Raw genomic sequence first — 19,981 nt, forward strand, 5'->3', positions numbered from 1 at the left:
AAGACCTCAATTCCACCAACATGCTTTCCCATGAGGAAGCTGAGTCTGATATATATACACACACTGTGTATAGGTGGGATGGGGCACTGCTGACCTCAACTCGGGATGTTGTGAGTCAGTGGGGGAATACATTGAAGACCTCAATTCCACCAACATGCCTTCCCATGAGGAATCTGAGTTTGGCTCTTTTCTCTCTGGGGCTGAGGTCACCAAGGTGGTTAAAAAGCTCCTTGGTGGCAGGGCCTCGGGGGGGTGGATAAGATTCGCCCGGAGTTCCTAAAGGCGCTGGGCGTTGTTGGGTTGTCCTAGTTGACATGCCTCTGTAAAATCACGTTGACATCGGGGACAGTGTCTCTAGATTGGCAGTCCTGGGGTGGTGCTCCCACTTTTTAAGAAGGGTGACCGGAAGGTGTGTTCCAACTATAGGGGGATCATACTCCTCAGCCTCCCTGGTAAGGTCTATTCAGGGGTACTGGAGAGGAGGGTCCATCGGGAAGTCGAATCTCAAATTCAGGAGGAGCAATGTGGTTGTCGTCCTGCTGTGGAACAGTGGACCAGCTCTACACCCTCGGCAGGATCAGGGTTCGCACGCGGGCCCCCTAAAAGTCCCTAAAAACCCCTAAATTTTCGAAGGCGCATTTAGGGGCTCCTAAAAGTCCTTAAAAATCCACGGAAACCAGTCAAGCCCCTAAAAAGGCCTTAAATTAAAAAAGAATCAAAGGGAGGACCTTTACCACCAAAATTCTCCCTAAAAAAATAAATCTTTTATTGAAAAAAAAAATAGCGATCCGTCTGGCGTCCAAAACATCCAGAAATTGTCAACGGAAGTCACCGTGTTGACAACTAGTCGTTTGTTTCCGTGAGTAGGCATTTCACTTCGTCTTCGTTACGACGTATTTAGTTCTTTCATCGATCCAACTTGTATCACGGGGAAGTGCATTTTTCCAAGAAGCTTGGGTTGAAAGTAAGGAGTTTGGAAGCTGGGTTTGTCGAGATCCAAAAGATCTCCACATGTTTTACTGCCATCTGTGCAAGCAGAGTTACCAGCTTGAAAAGATGGGTGTCAAAGCGCTGGAGTCGCACTGGAAAAACACGAGACACGCTGATTTGGCAAAGACTCTCTCATCTTCCATTAGTATGAATCTGTTTCTAAAATATCAAGATAGTGAAGCATCAACTTCAGGCAGTGGTACGAGCAGTGCATGCGCACCTATAGTTGTCCAGCCATCGACTTCAACCAGCCAGAAGTCAGGCTTTATGAACGTAGTTCAATACATGAAGACGAACTCGTTAAAGGCAGAGATCGTGTGGACTTTAAAAGTGATCTGAAGACATTGACAATGGTCATATCAATGAGAACTGCCACAAGGGGCTACAGATGATCACTGTCACAGGTACTGAGGTACTGGAACATTTGATGAACCAAGAACGGTTGATGGCACCATTGGGTGAGTCTTTTTTCCCTACTCTTGATTTCCCACGATGGCCCTAAATTTTTCGTGTCGGCCCTAGTTTTTTTCCGTGTCAGCCCTAAATTTTTCGTGTCAGCCCCACAGAATGCCCCTAAAAAGCCCTTAATTTTTTTTGGTCAGACTGAGTATGAACCCTGAGGATCCTCGAGGGTGCATGAGAGTTCGCCCAACAAGTCTAAATGTGTTGACTTGGAGAAGGCGTTTGACCTTGTCCCTCTGGGAGTCCTGTGGGGGGTTCTTCGGGAGTATGGGGTACCGAACCCCCTGGTACAAGCTATTCAGTCCCTGTATGACCACTGTCAGAGTTTGGTCCACATTGAGAGAAGAATGGAGCAGGAGAACGACGGATCAGTGCAGTGTCTGCAGTGATGCGGACTTTGAATTGATCCGTTGTGGTAAAGAAAGAACTAACTCGAAAGGCGAAGCTCTACGTTCCTACCCTCACCTATGGGCACGAGCTGTCGGTCGTGACCGAAAGAACAAGATCTTGGATACAAGCGGCCGAAATGAGTTTCCTCTGCAGGGTGTCCGGGCTCTCCCTTAGAGATAGGATGAGAAACTCGATCATCCAGGAGGGGCTCAGTGCGAGCCGCTGCTCCTCTGCATTGAGAGGAGCCAGATGAGGTGGCTGGGGGATCTGATCCGGATGCAGTCACTGTGATTTGATAGATGCGCATGCGCCTGTGCGCCATTGCACTCACAAATCGGCACAGTCGAGCATGAAAAATCACATGCATAAAATTTGTTATGAGTAGAAATACATAGACATTGAAAGACATTACTTATTTGGTGTAGTCTTGACATGAATTTATGTGTGTATTTCATAAACGCTGGTAACAAAACAAGCCTGGTCCTAAACAATCAGTATTCACCCGGAAACAGGAAATATAAGTTAATCATACTGAACACGTTCGGAAGTTATGTCAAAAGCACATGTTCCGCCTTTACATTGAAAGTAATCAACATCATGAGCCATGTCAAAGGAAATTCAGTTACACTGAAAACATTTCTGGGATTTAACACAGGTAATAGTTTCAATATCTAACTATAATTATTATGACATTGTGATTGACTAGTCTGTCCATATATCTAGATGCAAACGGTCATTTTCCCCAGTTATCCCGACGGACCCTCCTTCCAGCACCCCTGAATAGAGAGGCTGAGAGAGTGATCCCCCTGTACTTGGAACACACCCTCTTAAAAAGGGGGACCTCAGTGACCACTGAAGCTGCATTGCGCTCAGTTAACTGGAACCTATCAACTGCCTCCGGAGTTCCACAGGCTAGACTGGACATGGGCAAAGTTCTTTCGGAGGTGGAAGTTGAAATTCACTCTGGCAGGTGAATCTGCCAGCCGTTCCCAGAAGACCCTAACATTATATTTGGGCTGCCACGTCAGACCGGCATCTTCCCCCACCATCAGAACCAACACATCACCAAGTGGTGGTCAGTGACAGCTCCGCCCCAATCTTCACCCGATTGTCCAAGACGTGGCCGCAAGTCCAATGACACGACCACAATGTCCAAGTGCACAGGTAGACACGTTTCTGTCTGAACATGGTGTATGTTATGGACAATCCATGATGAGCACAGAAGCAGAGTAACAGAACACCACCCGGGTTTCATTTCCAGGTCTCACAGTCATTTCCCACATGGGCACTGAAGTCCCCCAGCAGAATTATGGAGTCCCTACAGGGAGCGCTTTCCAGCACTCCCTCTAAAAGGAGTGGCGGAAGTACTCTAAACTACTGTTTGGTGCGTAGGCACGTACAACAGTCAGGTCCCACCCCCCTACCTAAAAGACAGAGGGAGGCTACCCTCTCATCCACTGGGGTGAACCCCAACGTTCAGCCCGCGAGCCGGGGGGCAATGAGTATACCCACACCTGCTCAGCGCCTCTCATCATGGGCAACTCAAGAATCGAGCAGAGTCCACCCTTCTCAAGAGGACTGGTACCAGAGTTCAAGCGGTTCATAGAGATGAGTCTGACTATATCTAGCTGGAACTTCTGGACCTCATGCCCAAGCTGAAGCTCCTTCACTGCCAGAAAGGTGACATTCCATGTCCCTAGAGCTAGTTTCTGTAGTTGGGATGGGATCACCAAGGTCCCTGCCTTTGTCATCGGGACACACAAACACCTCCACCATGATAAAGTGACAGCTCAAGAGGGGATATTCTTCATCAGTAAGTATAAATTTTACACCTCTCGATTTACTTGGGGAAGTAGTTGTTCATTCCAAAAGAGCCCTTTTGAACTCCCATCCTTTGGATTTTACAAACACTTTTTGCTGAAAGTGTTCAAATTTGTCAACAATGGGACGCTGTTTGGATGAGGGCCTCCCAATCAGTGAAAACAGAGAAAAGTAATCTTCGGCGCGGACACCATAAACTTTTTATTCCTCAATTCGGGTATTCTTGAACATTTTCTGGAATTCCAGAGAAGATTGCTGCGCATGCTTCTTGATTCGGTGTGTAGCGTAGTTTCTTTCAGAATTTTATACTCCAGTCTAAGAGTCCTGTCTGTAAGTAGAGTTACCATTATCCCTGAAGGGACCGACCAAGGTTTTTCTGCAAACTACAGATACAGATAGTAAAGAAATTATGATAGCACTCACCCCTGATGTACCCCAACATTGGTGACTTGAGGATCAGACATGAGCGCCAAGCTGTACATGATGTTTCCTGTATTTGAACACCCTGCTATATTGCAAGTTCTCCCGCTTAGAAATCATAGAGGAGTCTGAAATTTTCATTGTAGGTGTATGTCAACTGTGAGAGAGATAAGCTAAAAATCACAATGTATGATTTTTTTAAATTATTTGTGTGATACAGCTGCAAAGAAGTATTTGAACACCTGAGAAAACTAATGTTATATTTGGTACAGTAGCCTTTGTTTGCAATTACAGAGGTCAAACATTTCCTGTAGTTGTTCATCAGGTTTGCACACACTGTAGGAGGGATTTTGGCCCACTCCTCCACACAGATCTTCTCTAGATCATACAGGTTTCTGGGCTGTCGCTGAGAAACAAGAAGTTTCAGCTCCCTCCAAAGATTTTCTATTCGGGTTAGGTATGGAGACTGGCCACGCCATGCCAGAACCTTTATATGCTTCTTACGAAGCTACTCCTTGATTTTTCTGGCTGTGTGCTTCAGGTCACTGTTGTTGAAAGACCCAGCCATGACCTATCTTCAATGCTCTGACTGAAGGAAAGAGGTTGTTCCCCAAAATCTCACAATACATGGCCACGGACATCCTCTCCTTAATACAATGCAGTCGTCCTGTCCCATGTGGAGAAAAACACCCCCAAAGCATGATGCTACCACCCCCATGCTTCACAGTAGGAATGGTGCTCTTGGGATGGAATTCATAATTCATTTTCCTACAAACACGGTTAGTGGAATTATGTCCAAAAAGTTCCACTTTGGTCTCATCTGACCACAAGACTTTTTCCCATGACTCCACTGTGCCATCAAAATTGGCATTGGCAAACTTAAAACGGGCCTTGACATGTTTTGATTTAAGCAGGGGAACCTTCCTTGCCATGCATGATCTCAAACCATGACATCTTCGTCTATTACCAACAGTCACCTTGGAAACTGTAGTCCATGCTCTTTTCAGGTCATTTACCAAGTCCTGTCGTGTAGTCCTAGGCTGATTCCTCACCTTTTTAAGGATCATTGAGACCCCACGAGGTGATAACTTGCATGGGGCTCTACTCCGATTGAGATTGACCGTCATGTTTAGCTTTCCATTTTCTAATGATTGCTCCATCAGTGGACCTTTTTTTTTTTACCAAGCTGCTTGGCAATTTCTCTGTAGCCCTTTCCAGCCATGTGGAGTTGTACAATTTTGTCTCTGGTGTCTTTGGACAGCTCTTTGGTCTTGGCCATGTTTCAAGTTTGAGTCTTACTGATTGTATGAGGTGGACAGGTGTCATTATGCAGCTAACGACCTCATACAGGTACATCTGATTCAGGATAATACATGGAGTGGAGGTGGACTTTTAAACGGGGACTAAATGGTCTTTGAGGGACAGAATAAAAGATGATAAACAGGTGTTCAAATACTTATTTGCAGCTGTATCACACATATAAATTGTTAAAAAAAATCATACATTTTGATTTCTGGATTTTTCTTTTTAGATTATCTCTCTCACAGTGGACGTGCACCTATGGTGAAAATTTCAGACCACTCCATGATTTCTAAGTGGGAGAACTTGCAATATAGCAGGGTGTTCAAATACTTATTTGCTTCACTGTGTAACTGCAGGGACAGACTACATATTATTTAATCAACTCATTCATTCATTCATTTTCCATACCACTTATCCTCACTATGGTGGCGGTGGAGCCTATCCCATCTGACCCTGGGCAAGAGGCAGGGTACATCCTGAACTGGTCACCAGCCAATTGCAGTATTGAAGCAACTATCAACTACAATGCATAATATAATATATTTCTGTTGTATGGTTTCTTCAGATTTCTCCATCAGGCGCAAGCAACCGCACCCCAAAACCAAAGGTTCAAGTGACTAAGCACTCCAACCCAACTCCACTTCCAACTGAAACCCAGGACATCCACAATCAACCACATCTGGTGGACCAACGTGACTATTCCACAGAGTTGTCTGTGACTATTGCTGTGGGAGCCTCTCTGCTCTTCCTCAACATTCTGGCTTTTGCTGCTCTTTACTATAAGAAGGACAAGCACCGCCATGACAACCACAAACGCTGCAGCCCTCAACAGAATGCAAACAGTGACCTCTCTCATAGCCAGGAAGAGGAGATGATGTCACTTCGGATGAAGGAACACTCGGACTTGGACCAAGACTGCAGGCGGCTGGGTGATTGTGTGAATCCTCATGATGTATTGCTAAGGACTACCTGCCCACCAGACTACACTCTGGCTTTGAGACGCTCACCAGATGACATCCCTCTGATGACACCAAACACCATTACCATGGTCCCCAGTACTATTGGACGGCTTACCTCCCTCCACTCTTTCAGCGCCTTTCCTGGCAGCGAGCAAAATAACACTCTTCCCCACCCTCACTCACATTCCACCACCCGAGTATAGTCTTGGCCAGCCGCTTAGACAGGCAAGACTCTCCTAACTAATGCCACTGCTTTTTCAGAAGCTCAAATACCCTGTCCGGGGCTAACACCAGCCTGAACCACTAGTAGTGACATTATTATCAAGGGATATAAGGCACTGTTTTTGTATAATAAAAATCACAAGGAAAAAGTACAAAACACCATGATTAAGATAATGATCCAGGCACATTCGTATATATTTTTCAGCATTTTTACTCTGAAAATACAGCAAAAGATGGAACTGTGTAATATGTAAGTGGACTATTGGATCTGAGATCAATGGGAATATATACTCAATGCATCGTAGACAACAGTAGGACAGATTCCATTCGAACCAATTTTGGCATGTACTTCACGAATGGAGACTTTTTTTAATGAAAAGATGAGAAAAATAACAAAGGATATGTAATATGAACAAAGGAAACCTAAAGAGTTTTTTCTTTGTTGTATTTTCGACTTTGAGAATTGTGAAAAAAAGGTAACATTACAACAATTAAAATATTTAATGCTGCACTTTCAGCATCAATGCTTAATAGTCATTCTATTGAATTGCTGGCATGGTCGACAACTGTCACAGAAGGAGTGAAGCAAAATATATTCAGATATTTTAAAGAAATCAGAGGGACCAAAAAGATGCCAAAATTTAACACAATGTGCATGAAGATTTATTCTCTTAATAGGATTAAAAAGATAATTTTCACCCTCTTCTATTTAAATTTAATTGAATTTCCTGATTGGATTATCAGAAACCTATTCAGAAAATTCAGTTAGAAATTCAGTCCTTCCACCTGTGGATATTGTGGCATGGTAAAAAAGGAGATTCTGATTCTGATCTAAATATCAGATGGAAAAATGAGGACAAATATTGATATCTATGTACTGTATGTGTTCACATTTTCTTCAGGGTAACCAAGCCCCCATTTTTATTTTTATTTTTTGCAAAACCATTGTATGTGTCAGCGTTAGTCAAAACAAGGTACACTGATTAATATTGTGTTTGTGGAATAAGAATTAAATGGAATAATTCATCATCGGAAGAGGAGTACCATTTCGGGAGAAAACGTCATCAGTCCTGAGAACAAAAGTGACGAGGTCAGAATTACTTTAGCTCATTGCCTTACATTTGTACCGTATTTTTCGGACTGTACGTCGCTCCGGAGTACAAGTCGCACCAGCCTTTTAATGGATGAAAATGAACAAAAAAAAACATATGTAAGTCGCACTGAAGAATAAGTCACATTTTGGGGGGGAATTTATTTGATAAAATCCAACACCAAGAACAGACATGTTGTTTGAAATGTAAATGATAAAGAATTTAAAATAAAAATAGAATAGAGGCAACAACAGGTTGAACAGTATGCTTACGTTACATGACACAACTGAGAACGTGCCTGGTATATTAACATAACATAGAGTTATTCCGATAACTATAGCATAAATAACATTGTAAGAAGTTTACCAAAACCATTCATGCCACTCCAAGTAGACTACGCGCTGCTTCTTCTTCCACGTCGCTTACGTCAGACTCATCATTGGTTGCAGTTAAACTAGCCTATTCCAGCCTTTCTGAATTCCGATAGGATGGTTTTGGTTGTCATGGAAGCCCACACTTTGTCGAGCCGTCCAATGACTTCCCAGAAACTTGCATGGCTCTCCATCGATCTTGCACTGCTCCCACAGCTGGGGATGGGAACCGATGGGTTAGGAGCTATACCCGTCTCTTTTGGTGGTTGCATAATGGGTCACGGAGCCCTCACAACGACATGTACATATTTCTGTCGTGCGGGCAATGCAAATGACGCAGAGGTTTGTCCTAGTGAGGTTGCTGTAATCCACAGGCTTCGGGTCGAACGCCGATCGTGTCGGAACAACTACGTAATTATAGAAACGCTTTTGAGCAAAGTCGCTCAAAGAAAAAATATGAGGAGTACTGAGTTTTCAACAAGAATGGACAACCTTTGTGGAGAGGGAGGGTTTTGCTTTATGTCTATATTCACAGATGGGGAGTATGCCAAAGCATTCGTCCTCGATGTTGCCAATAAACATTTTGCCAACTTCACATAAAAACAAGATGATCAAACGAATGAAAGACATGTCTTTGTCGGCAGGAACCATTCACATTGCACCACCATAATGGCAAATGAAATTGAATTACGTTCACAATAAAAAAACAAGTCTCAACGCTTGCATGAAGCTTAATGTAACGGTGTATGAAGCACCACAAGTCGCATTTATGGTAAGAGGTACTTTTGTCATCATTGGTTAGCGACATCATAATGTTATTTAAAATAATCTGCAGAATATGATTTTCTCTTCAATGGCATTTTGTTCAATTCTTCTCCGTTGTTATAAGTTACAGCTAATGTTGAAATGCTGAATTTTCTGAAGTTGTCTTGACCCATCGAGACAGAGGGAGGACTCAAATGCAGGACTTGGGAGACGCAGAGGTAATTCGAGAAAAAACGTTTATTGTTCCAAGGTCAGTGATCAGGCAGACAGCCAGGTGCAGCAGCGGTAGTCAGGATGTCAGGCGTAGAGAGCACCTCTGCGGGCATGCAGGCGTCGGTACACGGGAGATCGATCAAAGAAGGCAGGAGTGTCAAAGGAGTCAGGCTTACGGGGTCGGTCGGAGAACAGGCGGAGGTCGGTACACACGGCTTCACGATCAGAGATACGGGAGTGCAGAGTGCATGAGCCGCAACGATCTGGCAAAGGACCAGTCGTCCCCAGGGTCCTATATACACCGGGGCCAATCAGCCAGCATGAGGCGCAGGTGTGTGCCTCCCAATCAGCGCGACCGCGCGGGAACCCGCACAGCCAGGGCTGGACCATACAGAAGTAGTAGGTACAGATACACAGGCCTAGAGCGCCCTCTTACGGTTGTCAGTGTGAAAATAACCGATAAGCGACTCGAAAAATGGATGGATGGATGTAATAGTGTGTTAATAATTTCACATTTAAGTCGCTCTGGAGAATAAGTCGCACGCCTGGCCAAACTATGGAAAAAAAATGCAATTTATAGTCTGAAAAATACGGTATTTGTTGATTAAAAAGTGTTGTTGAAAATGGATCTGGAGGAACTGCAACTGTAAGGCTGCCAGCATCAAAGGTAAGTGTCCAGATTAATCTTTACTTATTAAATTGCCTTTGAAAAGTGATCCGCCAAGCCAAACAACAAGGCTTGTCACACTCAGGGTGCCACAGCGTGTCATTTTTTCCCATGTAAGTATCTTGTGTAAAAACACACAAGGAAATTTTCTCCGGCAGTGCTGCACTGGTACAACATTAAGAATAAAGAACAACAAAGCAACAAGAACAAAGAAACATTTCTGTTTTAGGAACTATTCATTATAAGAGTCGTGCAAGATGTAAAATCTTCTTCATTTAGAACAGGTAAGAGTTAGGTGTGTCAACATCCCACATTGGGTTAAACTTGTACAGAGTCCCTTTACCACGGTTCACATTATAGACCAGTGCAATGACAATTGTGGAAAGGGAGCAGTTTAAAGTGCAGAATAATACGATAGTCAACAAAATATACGGTATTGCTAATACTAATACGAATTGGACCAGCAGGATGTGAATGAGTGTCCTAACAATGGCAGAAGGCAGAAAAATAGTAGGTTCGCTGATCAAGAATTGAATAACTCAATTGCCAGAGGGAAAAAACTGTTTGAATGCCTGCTAGGTTTGACTTGCATTGATCTGTAGCACTTTCCTGACGGAAGGAGCTGGAAGAGCTGGCGGCGAGGATTTGGAGGATCCAAAAGAATCCTGGCTGCTCTGGACCTAGTTCCCGTTGCGTGTAAGTCCTCAATAGTGGGTAGAGTGATGCCAACAATCCTTTCAGCAGTTTTGATATTCCGTTGCAATCGGAGTTTGTCCTTTTTTGTGGCAGCCCCAAACCAGACTGTGATGGAGGTACACAGTACTGATTGGATGACCGCTGTTTAGAACTGTCTCAGCAGATCTTGTGACAGGCCGTGCTTCCTCAGAACCCAGAAGAAGTACATCCTTAGCTGGCCTTTTTTGAGGATGGAGTTTGTCTCCCACTTCAGGTCCTCGGGGACTGTAATTCCCAAGAACTTGAAGGTCTTGACAGTTGACACAAGACAGTTGGATAGGGTCAGGGCCAGGTGTGGTGAAGGATGCCTCCTGAAGTCCACAATCATCTCTAAAGTTTTTTGAGTGTTCAACACAAGGTTTTGTTGACCACACCAAAGCTCCAGTCTCACCACTTCCTGTCAATACACAGACTCGTCGCCGTCTTTGACGAGGCTGATGACCGTTTCTCCATCTATCGAACCTGCTCAGTCCCAGACAGAACTTCTTCATTTCCGCCACCCCCACCTTTACTTCCTGTTTTCCCTTCAGAGCCACTGTCTGTAATCCATTAATTTCTCTCCTTTCCAGTGGAGGCCTCCACTCTACTAACTGTTCCTCCACCTGCTCCCTGCTTTCACTGCAGATCACAATGTCATCTGTGAACATAATGGGAAAAGGGCTCAGAAATTATCCCTGATGCTGTACCAGCTCCACCTTTAATTCACACCTACGGCACACCTCACCACTTTTCTGCTCACATCATGCATGTCCTTTACTACTCTAACATACAGTACTTCTCTGTCATACCAGACTTCCCCAATCAGTATCACAGATCCTTTCTTGGTACTATGTCATTAGCTTTCTCTAAATCCACTAGAACTTCAAGACAGCTTCGAGGAAATTGTGGTCCACCATCCGGTGTCTCAGGAGGGGGAAGCGGTGCACCGTCAATACTGTGTGTAGCGAGGATGGGGCACTGCTGACCTCAACTCAGGACATCGTGAGTCCATAAGGAGAATACTTTGAAGACCTCCTCAGTTCCACCGAGACGCCTCCCCGTGAGGAACCAGAGTCTGGGTTCTCTGAGGTGGGCTCTTCTATCACTGGGGTTGAAGTCACAAGATGGTTCAAAAGATCCTTGATGCAAGAGCCCCGGGGTGGATGAGATCCACCCGGAGTTGGGGCTGTCCCAGTTGACACCCCTCTGTAACATTGCGTGGACATGTGGGACAGTGCATCTGAATTGGTAGACTGTCGTGGTGGTCCACCTTTTTAAGAAGGGGGACCAGAGTGTGTGTTCCTACTATAGGGGGATCACACTCCTCTGCCTCCCTGGTAAGGTCTATTCAAGGGGTACTGGAGATGCGGGTCCATCAGGAGTCTACATGTGTTTTGTGGACTTGGAGAAGGCATTTAACCGTGCTCCTCAGGGAGTCCTGTGGGAGGTTCTTCGAGAGTATGGGGTACAGAACCTTTCTGATCCGGGCTGTTCAATCCCTGTACCACCGGTGTCAGTTTTGTCCGCATTGCCGGCAATAAGGCGGAGTCATTTCTGGAGAGAGTTGGAGGAAGCCAAGTGTGCCCTTTTTTTTACCGATTTTGTTAATAAGTTTTATGGACAGAATTTCTTGGCGCAGCCTGGGCATAGAGAGGGTCCAGTGTGGTGGCCTCAGCATCGCATCTCTGCTCTTTGCAGATGATGTGGTTCTGTTGGCTTCATCAAGCTGTGATCTCCAATGCTCACTGGAGCCACTAACAGCAACTGGGGTGAGAGTCAGCACCTCCAAATCTGAGGCCATGGTCCTCAGTCAGAACCGGGGAGAGGGGGGGACGTACCCTCTTTCGGTCAGGGATGAGATTGGTGCCCAAGTGGAGGAGTGAGGAGTTCAAGTATCTTGGAGTCTTCGTCACAAGTGAGGGAAGAATGGAGTGGGAGATCGACAGGTGGATCACTACAGCGTTTGCAGTGATGCAGACTTGGCATCGGTCCATTGTGGTGAAGAGGGAGCTGGGTCGAATGGCGAAGCTCTCAAATTACCATTTGATCTACATTCCTACCCTCAACTATGGTCACGAGCGGTGGGTTGTGACCGAAAGAACAAGATTCCGGATACAAGCAGCCGAAATGAGTTTCCTCCGCACGGTGTCCGGGGTCTCCATTAAAGATAGGGTGAGAAAGTCGGTCATCCAGGATGGGCTCAGCGTTGATCCACCGCTTCTCCGCATTGAGATGAGCCAGATGAGGTGTATGGGGCATCTAATCCGGATGTTTCTCTGATGCTTTCCTGGTGAGGTGTTCCCCCACCGGAAAGAGACCCTGAGGACGACTCAGGACACGCTAGAGAGACTATTTGTCTCGGCTGGCCTGGGAATGCCTAAGGATCCCTCCGGAAGAGCTGGAGAAAGGGAAATCTGGGTATCCTGCGACCCGACCCGGAAAAGCACTAGAAGATGCATGGATGGATGGATGGGACCTTGCAACCTGTTCAAAATGTTGTGGAGGGAGATGGCCCAGATGTCTTCAGCAACTGTCAGTGAGGTCACCATCACTCAGAAGAGTAGCACAGACACCCCTCTTTGGAACCCACCTGTGTAACTCGACCACCCGGAGGAAGAACAACGAGATGCTGCAAAGAGGATGTTATACAAAGAGTCAAATGCCTTAGCAAGAGAAGGAAAGGAGCTCGGTTGCATCCCAAATCTGGAAATGGTGATCAACCTGAAAGATGATGTTCCCGTACAGAAGCTGTATGTCCATCCCAAAATCCCTGTTTAAAGCCCAAATGTCATCCCTATAAACATTCTAAAATAGATACTGTAATGTAAAATACATATAACATTATTCACTTCAATGCCTATACGAAAAAAATAAATGTGAGGGGAGACCGCGTTATCCATGCGCAAAGTTGCAGAAGTGTCATTCTACGATATCCATGTGGTCGACATATTGGCTCCATCCTCCGTCCGTGACATCACCCGGACATTCGCCAATAAAAACACGCGGTGCACCCTAACTATGAGAGACAAACGTGCCCCTTCTGACACAGAAGCTCTTTTCAAAAAGGAGAACACCACACAACCGAGTGAAGTTATCGGGGCAATATTACACTATTGTTCCGATCCCTCAGGGCAATATTACACTATTGTTTTGAGCCATATTTGGATGATATGCAATCACGGCGAAACCGCATCCCTGTGCGATCCACTTCCGTGGCGGAGATGAGCCATTGCGGCTCATCGCAGCCGGCCGGTGTGGTTTATGACAGAGCCGAGCCGTCCTGCTGTAGGGGGGTGTTCATCGACGCCACAGTACGCGATTAACAACACAGTCGAGCCGGGGCATTTTACTGTGCCGACGCGGCTGAGTGAGGCATTCTCAGGTGGGTTCTTCAGAGCCGCCCCCGTCTGCAAACCCTGACGCGCAGCCTTCGCAGAAGCCGTTAACGCCGAACGCGGCGCCTCACCGAGTGTAGCATGGGCCCATATTGGCTGATGTTTTTTCATTAATAACATACTAAAAATCATCCATTTCATGACAGGAGCCCTTTAAATAGGTGAAGCAATATATACAAGATCTTCTTGTTTTAGTAGAAAGTGAAGTCAAAATCCTGCCCCAGTCGTGTGTGTGTAAAAGAAGGGTGGAACTTTACGCTCTGTATAGCTTATAGGCAGTTGAATCAAAAAATTGTGGCTGAAAGACACCCATTGCCACGAATACAGGACTTGACAGACACATTAGGTGGATACTCGGTGTTAATCATCCTCGACCATGGTGAAGCTTACCACCAGGGGTTATTAGCTAGTATCCTCGCGTTACCTAACCACCTTGATCATGTCGTGGTCGTTTTATGAGTGGGTAAAGAATCCCGTTTGGCCTCTCTAAATGCACCTCCAGCGTTTCAGAGGACCATGGAGGAAATGGTGGGCTCTCTACGATACGAGTGCTGCGTTCCGTACCTAGATTACCTCCTGTGCTACTCTAAATCTTTCAGTGACCATGTGGAGGTGGGTCGAAAATTTCTCCAAGTACAGCAATATAATGGTGTGAAAGAGATAGCAGAGAAGTGCAAGATGTTCCACAAGGTAGTTCACTACGTCGGGCGACTGGTGTCAGCTGAAGGAGTCCAAATTGACCCAAAACACCTTGATGTGGTGCTGGCTCTTGTAGGGATTTGCGAGTTTAGACCTCACGTGTGTTTGCTGATCAAGGAAGAGATGACCAATGATTAGACAAAGTTAACAGAAAATGGATTTATTACAAAGGAATGTGCCATACAGACGTCCGGGGCTTATCTAGGCATCAGCTGCACACGGAACGTGTGTCTTCTGACAAGATGGCCCAAGAAGAAGACAAAAGCTGCCCGGCAACACAAGGTTTTTATATGTATGGGTCCGTGGTAAAAGTGGAGGTACAAGCAGTCACTTTGTGTGGGCCAGACCAAAGGGGTTCTGACCACTTACGAGAGAGTCGTTTAAGGTAGACAGATGACCACTCAGGAAGATCAAGTGCAGGAGTTGGTGATGGAAGAGTGTCCTGGATCTGTGAAGAGAAATTAGAAGCAGAAGAATGCAGTTGTGTCCAAAACAGTTTATAAGAAAACATGGGAGACACAACGCCCTCCTCCAGTGGTTGGAGTGAGGAGGAAGGGCCAGGAATCAGATGACCTGTAAGAGGTTTGTAAGGAGAGAAACCAGTAAAGCGAGACACGGTTTGTCTTACAGACATTACAGCAAGGGGGAGAGCCTGAACCCAATTCATGCCAGAAAAGGTACATATTTTACCCATCTTTTCCTTCAACGGGCGATTCATACGTTCAACTTAACCTTGACTGGCGGGGGGATAAACACAACCAAACTTGTGAGTTAACCCTCACCACTTCTCTGCAGTAGCTACGTGTGTGGATGTGAAATGTGTACCGTTGTCCGAGCGGATGAAACCGAGGAAACCATGCGTTTGAATCCAGTGGTTCACCAAAGCTTTCATGGCGTCTACGCGAGTGCAGGGGTAGGCTTCAGGCCATCCAGAAAAGGTGTCAACAACAAAAAAAAGGTAGGACTTACCTTGAACAGGAGTGATCATGTCTGTAAAATCTATGACCAGTTCAGCACCGGACCAGGTGGGTGGGTCAAATGAACCTGGCAGCGGTCTAAGTGTGGGGCGAACATTGTGTAGCTGGCAAATATTACAGTCACGACATTGGTCGTGACACAAGTCAGAAATTTTAGGAAGCCACCACATGCAAAGTTTGGTTAGCATGGCTCTGGGGCCAATATGAGCCATAGAGTGCGTTTCGGTCAAAATACCTTTTGTTCAGGAGAGGTATTGTGCTGTATTTTAACCAATTCACTATGAGACGGCAGATCAGGATAGGATTTGTCAGATAATTGGACAAGCATCAGTGGGATATAGCCCACAGCTTGCTTGGCAGCCAAGTCGGCAGCATTATTGCCAAGGGCTGTGGTTGAAGTGGATTTGGAGTGGCCAGGTACCTTGACGATTGTCACGACCCATCGGAACGGGAGTAGGACCCAAATGCAGGACTCGGACGATGCAAGGGAGTTCGGGGAGAAACGTTTATTATTTCGTGGTTGGGGATCGGGCAGGCAGGCAGGTGCAGCAGCGGTAGTTGGGACGTCGGGCGAAGAGAGCAGGTGAGCGGGCAGGCAGGAGTTGGTACACAGGAGAACGATCAAAGCAGGCAGAAGTGTCAAAGGAGTCAGGGTTACGGGGTTGGTCAGAGAACAGGCGAAGGTCGGTACACACGGGTTGTCGATCAGGGATACGGGAGTAGTCGAACGGGACATGAAGCTCAACGAACTGGCGCGGACCAGTCGTCATCGGGGTCATATAAATACACAGGATAATCAGCCCGCATGAGGCACAAGTGTGCGCCTCCCAATCAGCGCAACCGCGCGGGCACCCGCACAGCCCGGGCTGGAGCGGCAGGATCATGACAGTACCCCCCTTCAAAGGCACGGCTCCCAGACGTGCCTAAACGAAAGAAACAGACAATAATTAACACAGGCAGGGGTGGGCGGAAGGGAAGTCCGGAAGAGGGCAAGCCCCCCCCCAAGCCCCAGTCTGGTGGCCATCCCGGCCACCAAACGCAAGGCGTCCGGGTGGACAGGTCAGGAGGACGACCCGGACGCCAAGCACCAGGGTCCCCACGGGGCGATTCGGGCAGACAACTTCTGTGAGGAACCAAATGGCGAAGCAGGAACCAGGCCGAGGCAGGCAACTGCTCCAGACGAGAACCTCCCACGCCGTGGTTGCGAGACGACCAGGGACTGGTCGCCGCCGAAGCTTGGTCAGGAGGCAGCCGTGGATTGGTCACCAACGAGGTCAGGTCCTGAAGCGGCTGGGAGCCCTCAGGAGCGACAAGGATGATGGCGAGAAGGACCAGAGCCATGACCGCCACCATCACAGCCATCCCGAAGTCTCTCCAGCTCCAGGATGGCTCATCAGAACTCCCCAGCTCCTGTCGCTGTCGAGACAAGGGCATGGGACGGCCGCGGGCCTGTCGCCGCTGGTACTCCTGGACAGGAACGTGAGAAGGCGGCAGCGACATCACGACCTCCTCCTGGACAGGAACGTGGGAAGGCGGCGTCAGTGCCACCTCCTCATGGACAGGAACGTGAGAAGGCGGCGTCAGTGCCACCTCCTCCTGGACAGGAACGTGAGAAGGCGGCATCAGTGCCACCTCCTCCTGGACAGCAACGTGAGAAGGCGGCGTCAGTGCCACCTCCTCCTGAACAGGAACGTGAGAAGGCGGCGTCAGTGCCACCTCCTCATGGACAGGAACGTGAGAAGGCGGCGTCAGTGCCACCTCCTCCTGGACAGGAACGTGAGAAGGCGGCATCGGTGCCACCTCCTCCTGGACAGCAACGTGAGAAGGCGGCGTCAGTGCCACCTCCTCCTGGACAGAAACGTGAGAAGGTGGCGTCAGTGCCACCTCCTCCTGGACAGCAATCTGAGAAGGCGGCGTCAGTGCCACCTCCCCTCCTGGACAGCAACGTGAGAAGGCGGCAGCACCATCGCCACCTCCTGGGCGGGAACATATGCACGGCCCGTCGCCGTCGGAGCAGGAACAGGGGACGACCGCGGACCAGTCGCCGACAGAGCAGGAACGGGGAGCGAGCGCGGACCGGTCGCCACTGGTACTCCAGGGCACGGACAAGAAGTGGCTGTGGAGACGTCACCACCTCCTGGACAGCAAAGTGAGGCGGCATCGGGTCGGTCCCCACTGCCACGTGAGCTTGCAGTGCATTCGTTGAAACAGCAACATGGGCGTGGCGCGGTGGCGGGTCCGTTTCCACGGCGACGTGAACGTGAGTAGGCAGAGAGTCAGTCGAAACTGACACGTGGGCGTGCCTCAGGAGCGGGTCAGTTCCAACTGCTGCGTGAGCATGAGTCCGTAATGAGTCCGTCGAAACTACGACGTCGATATGTCGAGGTGGCGGACCCGTTCCCACTGCCACATGTGCTTGGCGAGGTGGCGGGTCCGTTCCCACTGCAGCGTGAACCTGCGTCAGCAGCGAGTCCGTCGAAGTTGAGACGTCAGCGTAGCTTGGCTGGTTCGCCAATCCTTGCCGGACCTGGGCCGTGAGAGCCGCCAATTCGGCGCTCTGCCGCTCTATCTCCGGCCGCATTTCACGGCAGAACCTCTCGTGATTTGGCGGCTCCTCCTCCCTCGGGGCTGGAAGCTTCGCCACCAGCTGCGGGTCTGCCGGTTTTACCGTTGCCGGCGAGGAGTGGGAGGACGAGGACGGCGTCTTTGTTGCCGCGCCGCAGGAGGCACAAGGGAGCGCCCGACCTGGACGTCTCCTATGGCCGCCACGCGGAGGTCCCAGGTAGATGGCCAAGCGGGTTCCCTCATACAGATTGGTGTACTTGGACCTACCGGGCGAAGACGCTCGGGTGCTGGAAACGCGGGGAGGAGAAACAAACTGACTGGGATGAAAGACCGGGCAAAGAGATTCATAATCAAAATCATCGGAGTCGTACTCAGGCAGCCGGTCATACATATCAAACTCCTCCTCATATTCCGAAAAGTCAGAGTCTAGAAGAATATGCGGAGCCGGACGGGTCGTAGTTGGGACGGATTCATACCTCGCTGCCGGAGCGTAAGACACGGAAGCGGAGAACTTCAAGGAGCCTACCCGGATCGGACAGGCTTGGTCCTCCGGCAGACGGTCTACCTTGCGTCGGTCCTGGCGACGCCGGGTCTTTCCTGCTGGGTCCTGTTTTGGCCAGATCGTTCTGTCACGACCCATCGGAACACGAGTAGGACCCAAATGCAGGACTCAGAAGATGCAAGGTAGTTCGGGGAGAAATGTTTATTATTTCGTGGTCGGGGAACGGGCAGGCAGTCAGGTGCAGCAGCGGTAGTTGGGACGTCGGGCGAAGAGAGCAGGTGAGCGGGCAGGCAGGAGTCGGTACACAGGAGAACGATCAAAGCAGGCAGAAGTGTCAAAGGAGTCAGGGTTACGGGGTTGGTCGGAGAACAGGCGAAGGTCGGTACACACGGGTTGTCGATCAGGGATACGGGAGTACTCGAACGGGACATGAAGCTCAACGAACTGGCGCGGACCAGTCGTCATCGAGGTCATATAAATACACGGATAATCAGCCCGCATGAGGCGCAGGTGTGCGCCTCCAAATCAGCGCAACCGCGCGGGCACCCGCACAGCCCGGGCTGGAGCGGCAGGATCATGACAACGATAGCCACCGCCGAAGGTTTGGCCAGTGCTTTGTCTAATCTTAGGACCAGTGTCAAATGTGCAATGGGGTACCTTTGGCTGTTTTAAAGTCATTCCGTTTCCATGCAGACAGTTCACTCAGCAGCCGAGACAGCATAAGATGAGTCAGAATAGACAGTGACAAATTGTCCGACCACCAGTTCCAGTGCGAGACAGAGTGTGAGGGGCCCCAACATCCATCTAAAACACCCATTGAATGGAACTTCCGCTGCCTCGGAACTATAACCAAAACATCCTTGATCACGTTGATGTTGTTGCACTCTCCCCCGGCCCCCTCCACGTCTTCCTGCGTATCCACCCAGGCTATGACCTCGGAACCCACCTGCCTGTCTAGGTGTTTGTGCTTGCCAAAAAAATACATCTGTTGTGGTTTTGGACTTTTCCTTCTTATCTTTTATGTGGCCTCATCTTACCTGTGCTAACTGTAATTTAACAAGTTGTTTTTGGAGTTTAGCAATTTCATTATCCTCACCCTGTTGTTGGCTTGGATAAATTTTGAGGTGATGAACTATGAGTCATCTAAATCTAGGCTAATCTCCGGACAGGACGTCAGGGTCAGCTTTAAGTTTGGTCTGTACTGGTGCAGGGAGACCTGACAGGATCGCAGTCCTGAACATAGCCTCCTCCGAACCAGACTGTCCAGGTGACGTCCAGTCGATTCAGTCCCAAGTTTAGTACACTTAGCCAAAGTGGTCAATGGGTCATTTAACATAGGGGAAAGAATTGGGTGCAGCTGTAACAGGAGTGGTGAACCTCTCTCTGACAGCTGCAGCCAGACGCTGAGCTCTCAATATTGTTCCATTGGGTATGTTAAGCGTTAAACTTCTTATTG

At 48.2% G+C, this 19,981-nt stretch overlaps 1 protein-coding gene across 15 annotated transcripts in view; it reads left to right on the forward strand.

The window, feature by feature from the left end:
• nlgn1 (neuroligin 1) overlaps nt 1-19,981 on the forward strand; it is a 290,450-nt gene that overhangs the window by 245,411 nt on the left and 25,058 nt on the right. For 11 of the 15 annotated variants that reach the window (XM_061825516.1, XM_061825518.1, XM_061825515.1 and 8 more), the window contains one exon: nt 5,951-9,562. The exons of 1 other annotated variant lie outside the window; for it this stretch is intronic. In XM_061825516.1, the coding sequence (XP_061681500.1) occupies nt 5,951-6,547 (597 nt within the window). In that variant the 3' untranslated portion in view covers nt 6,548-9,562. Of the gene's footprint in view, nt 1-5,950; nt 9,566-19,981 lie in introns of those variants that run through there. 3 more of the 15 variants (XM_061825526.1, XM_061825527.1, XM_061825525.1) reach the window with 3 other exon arrangements.

This window comes from Syngnathoides biaculeatus, chromosome 7, assembly GCF_019802595.1.
Source record: "Syngnathoides biaculeatus isolate LvHL_M chromosome 7, ASM1980259v1, whole genome shotgun sequence".
Lineage (NCBI taxonomy): Eukaryota > Metazoa > Chordata > Actinopteri > Syngnathiformes > Syngnathidae > Syngnathoides > Syngnathoides biaculeatus.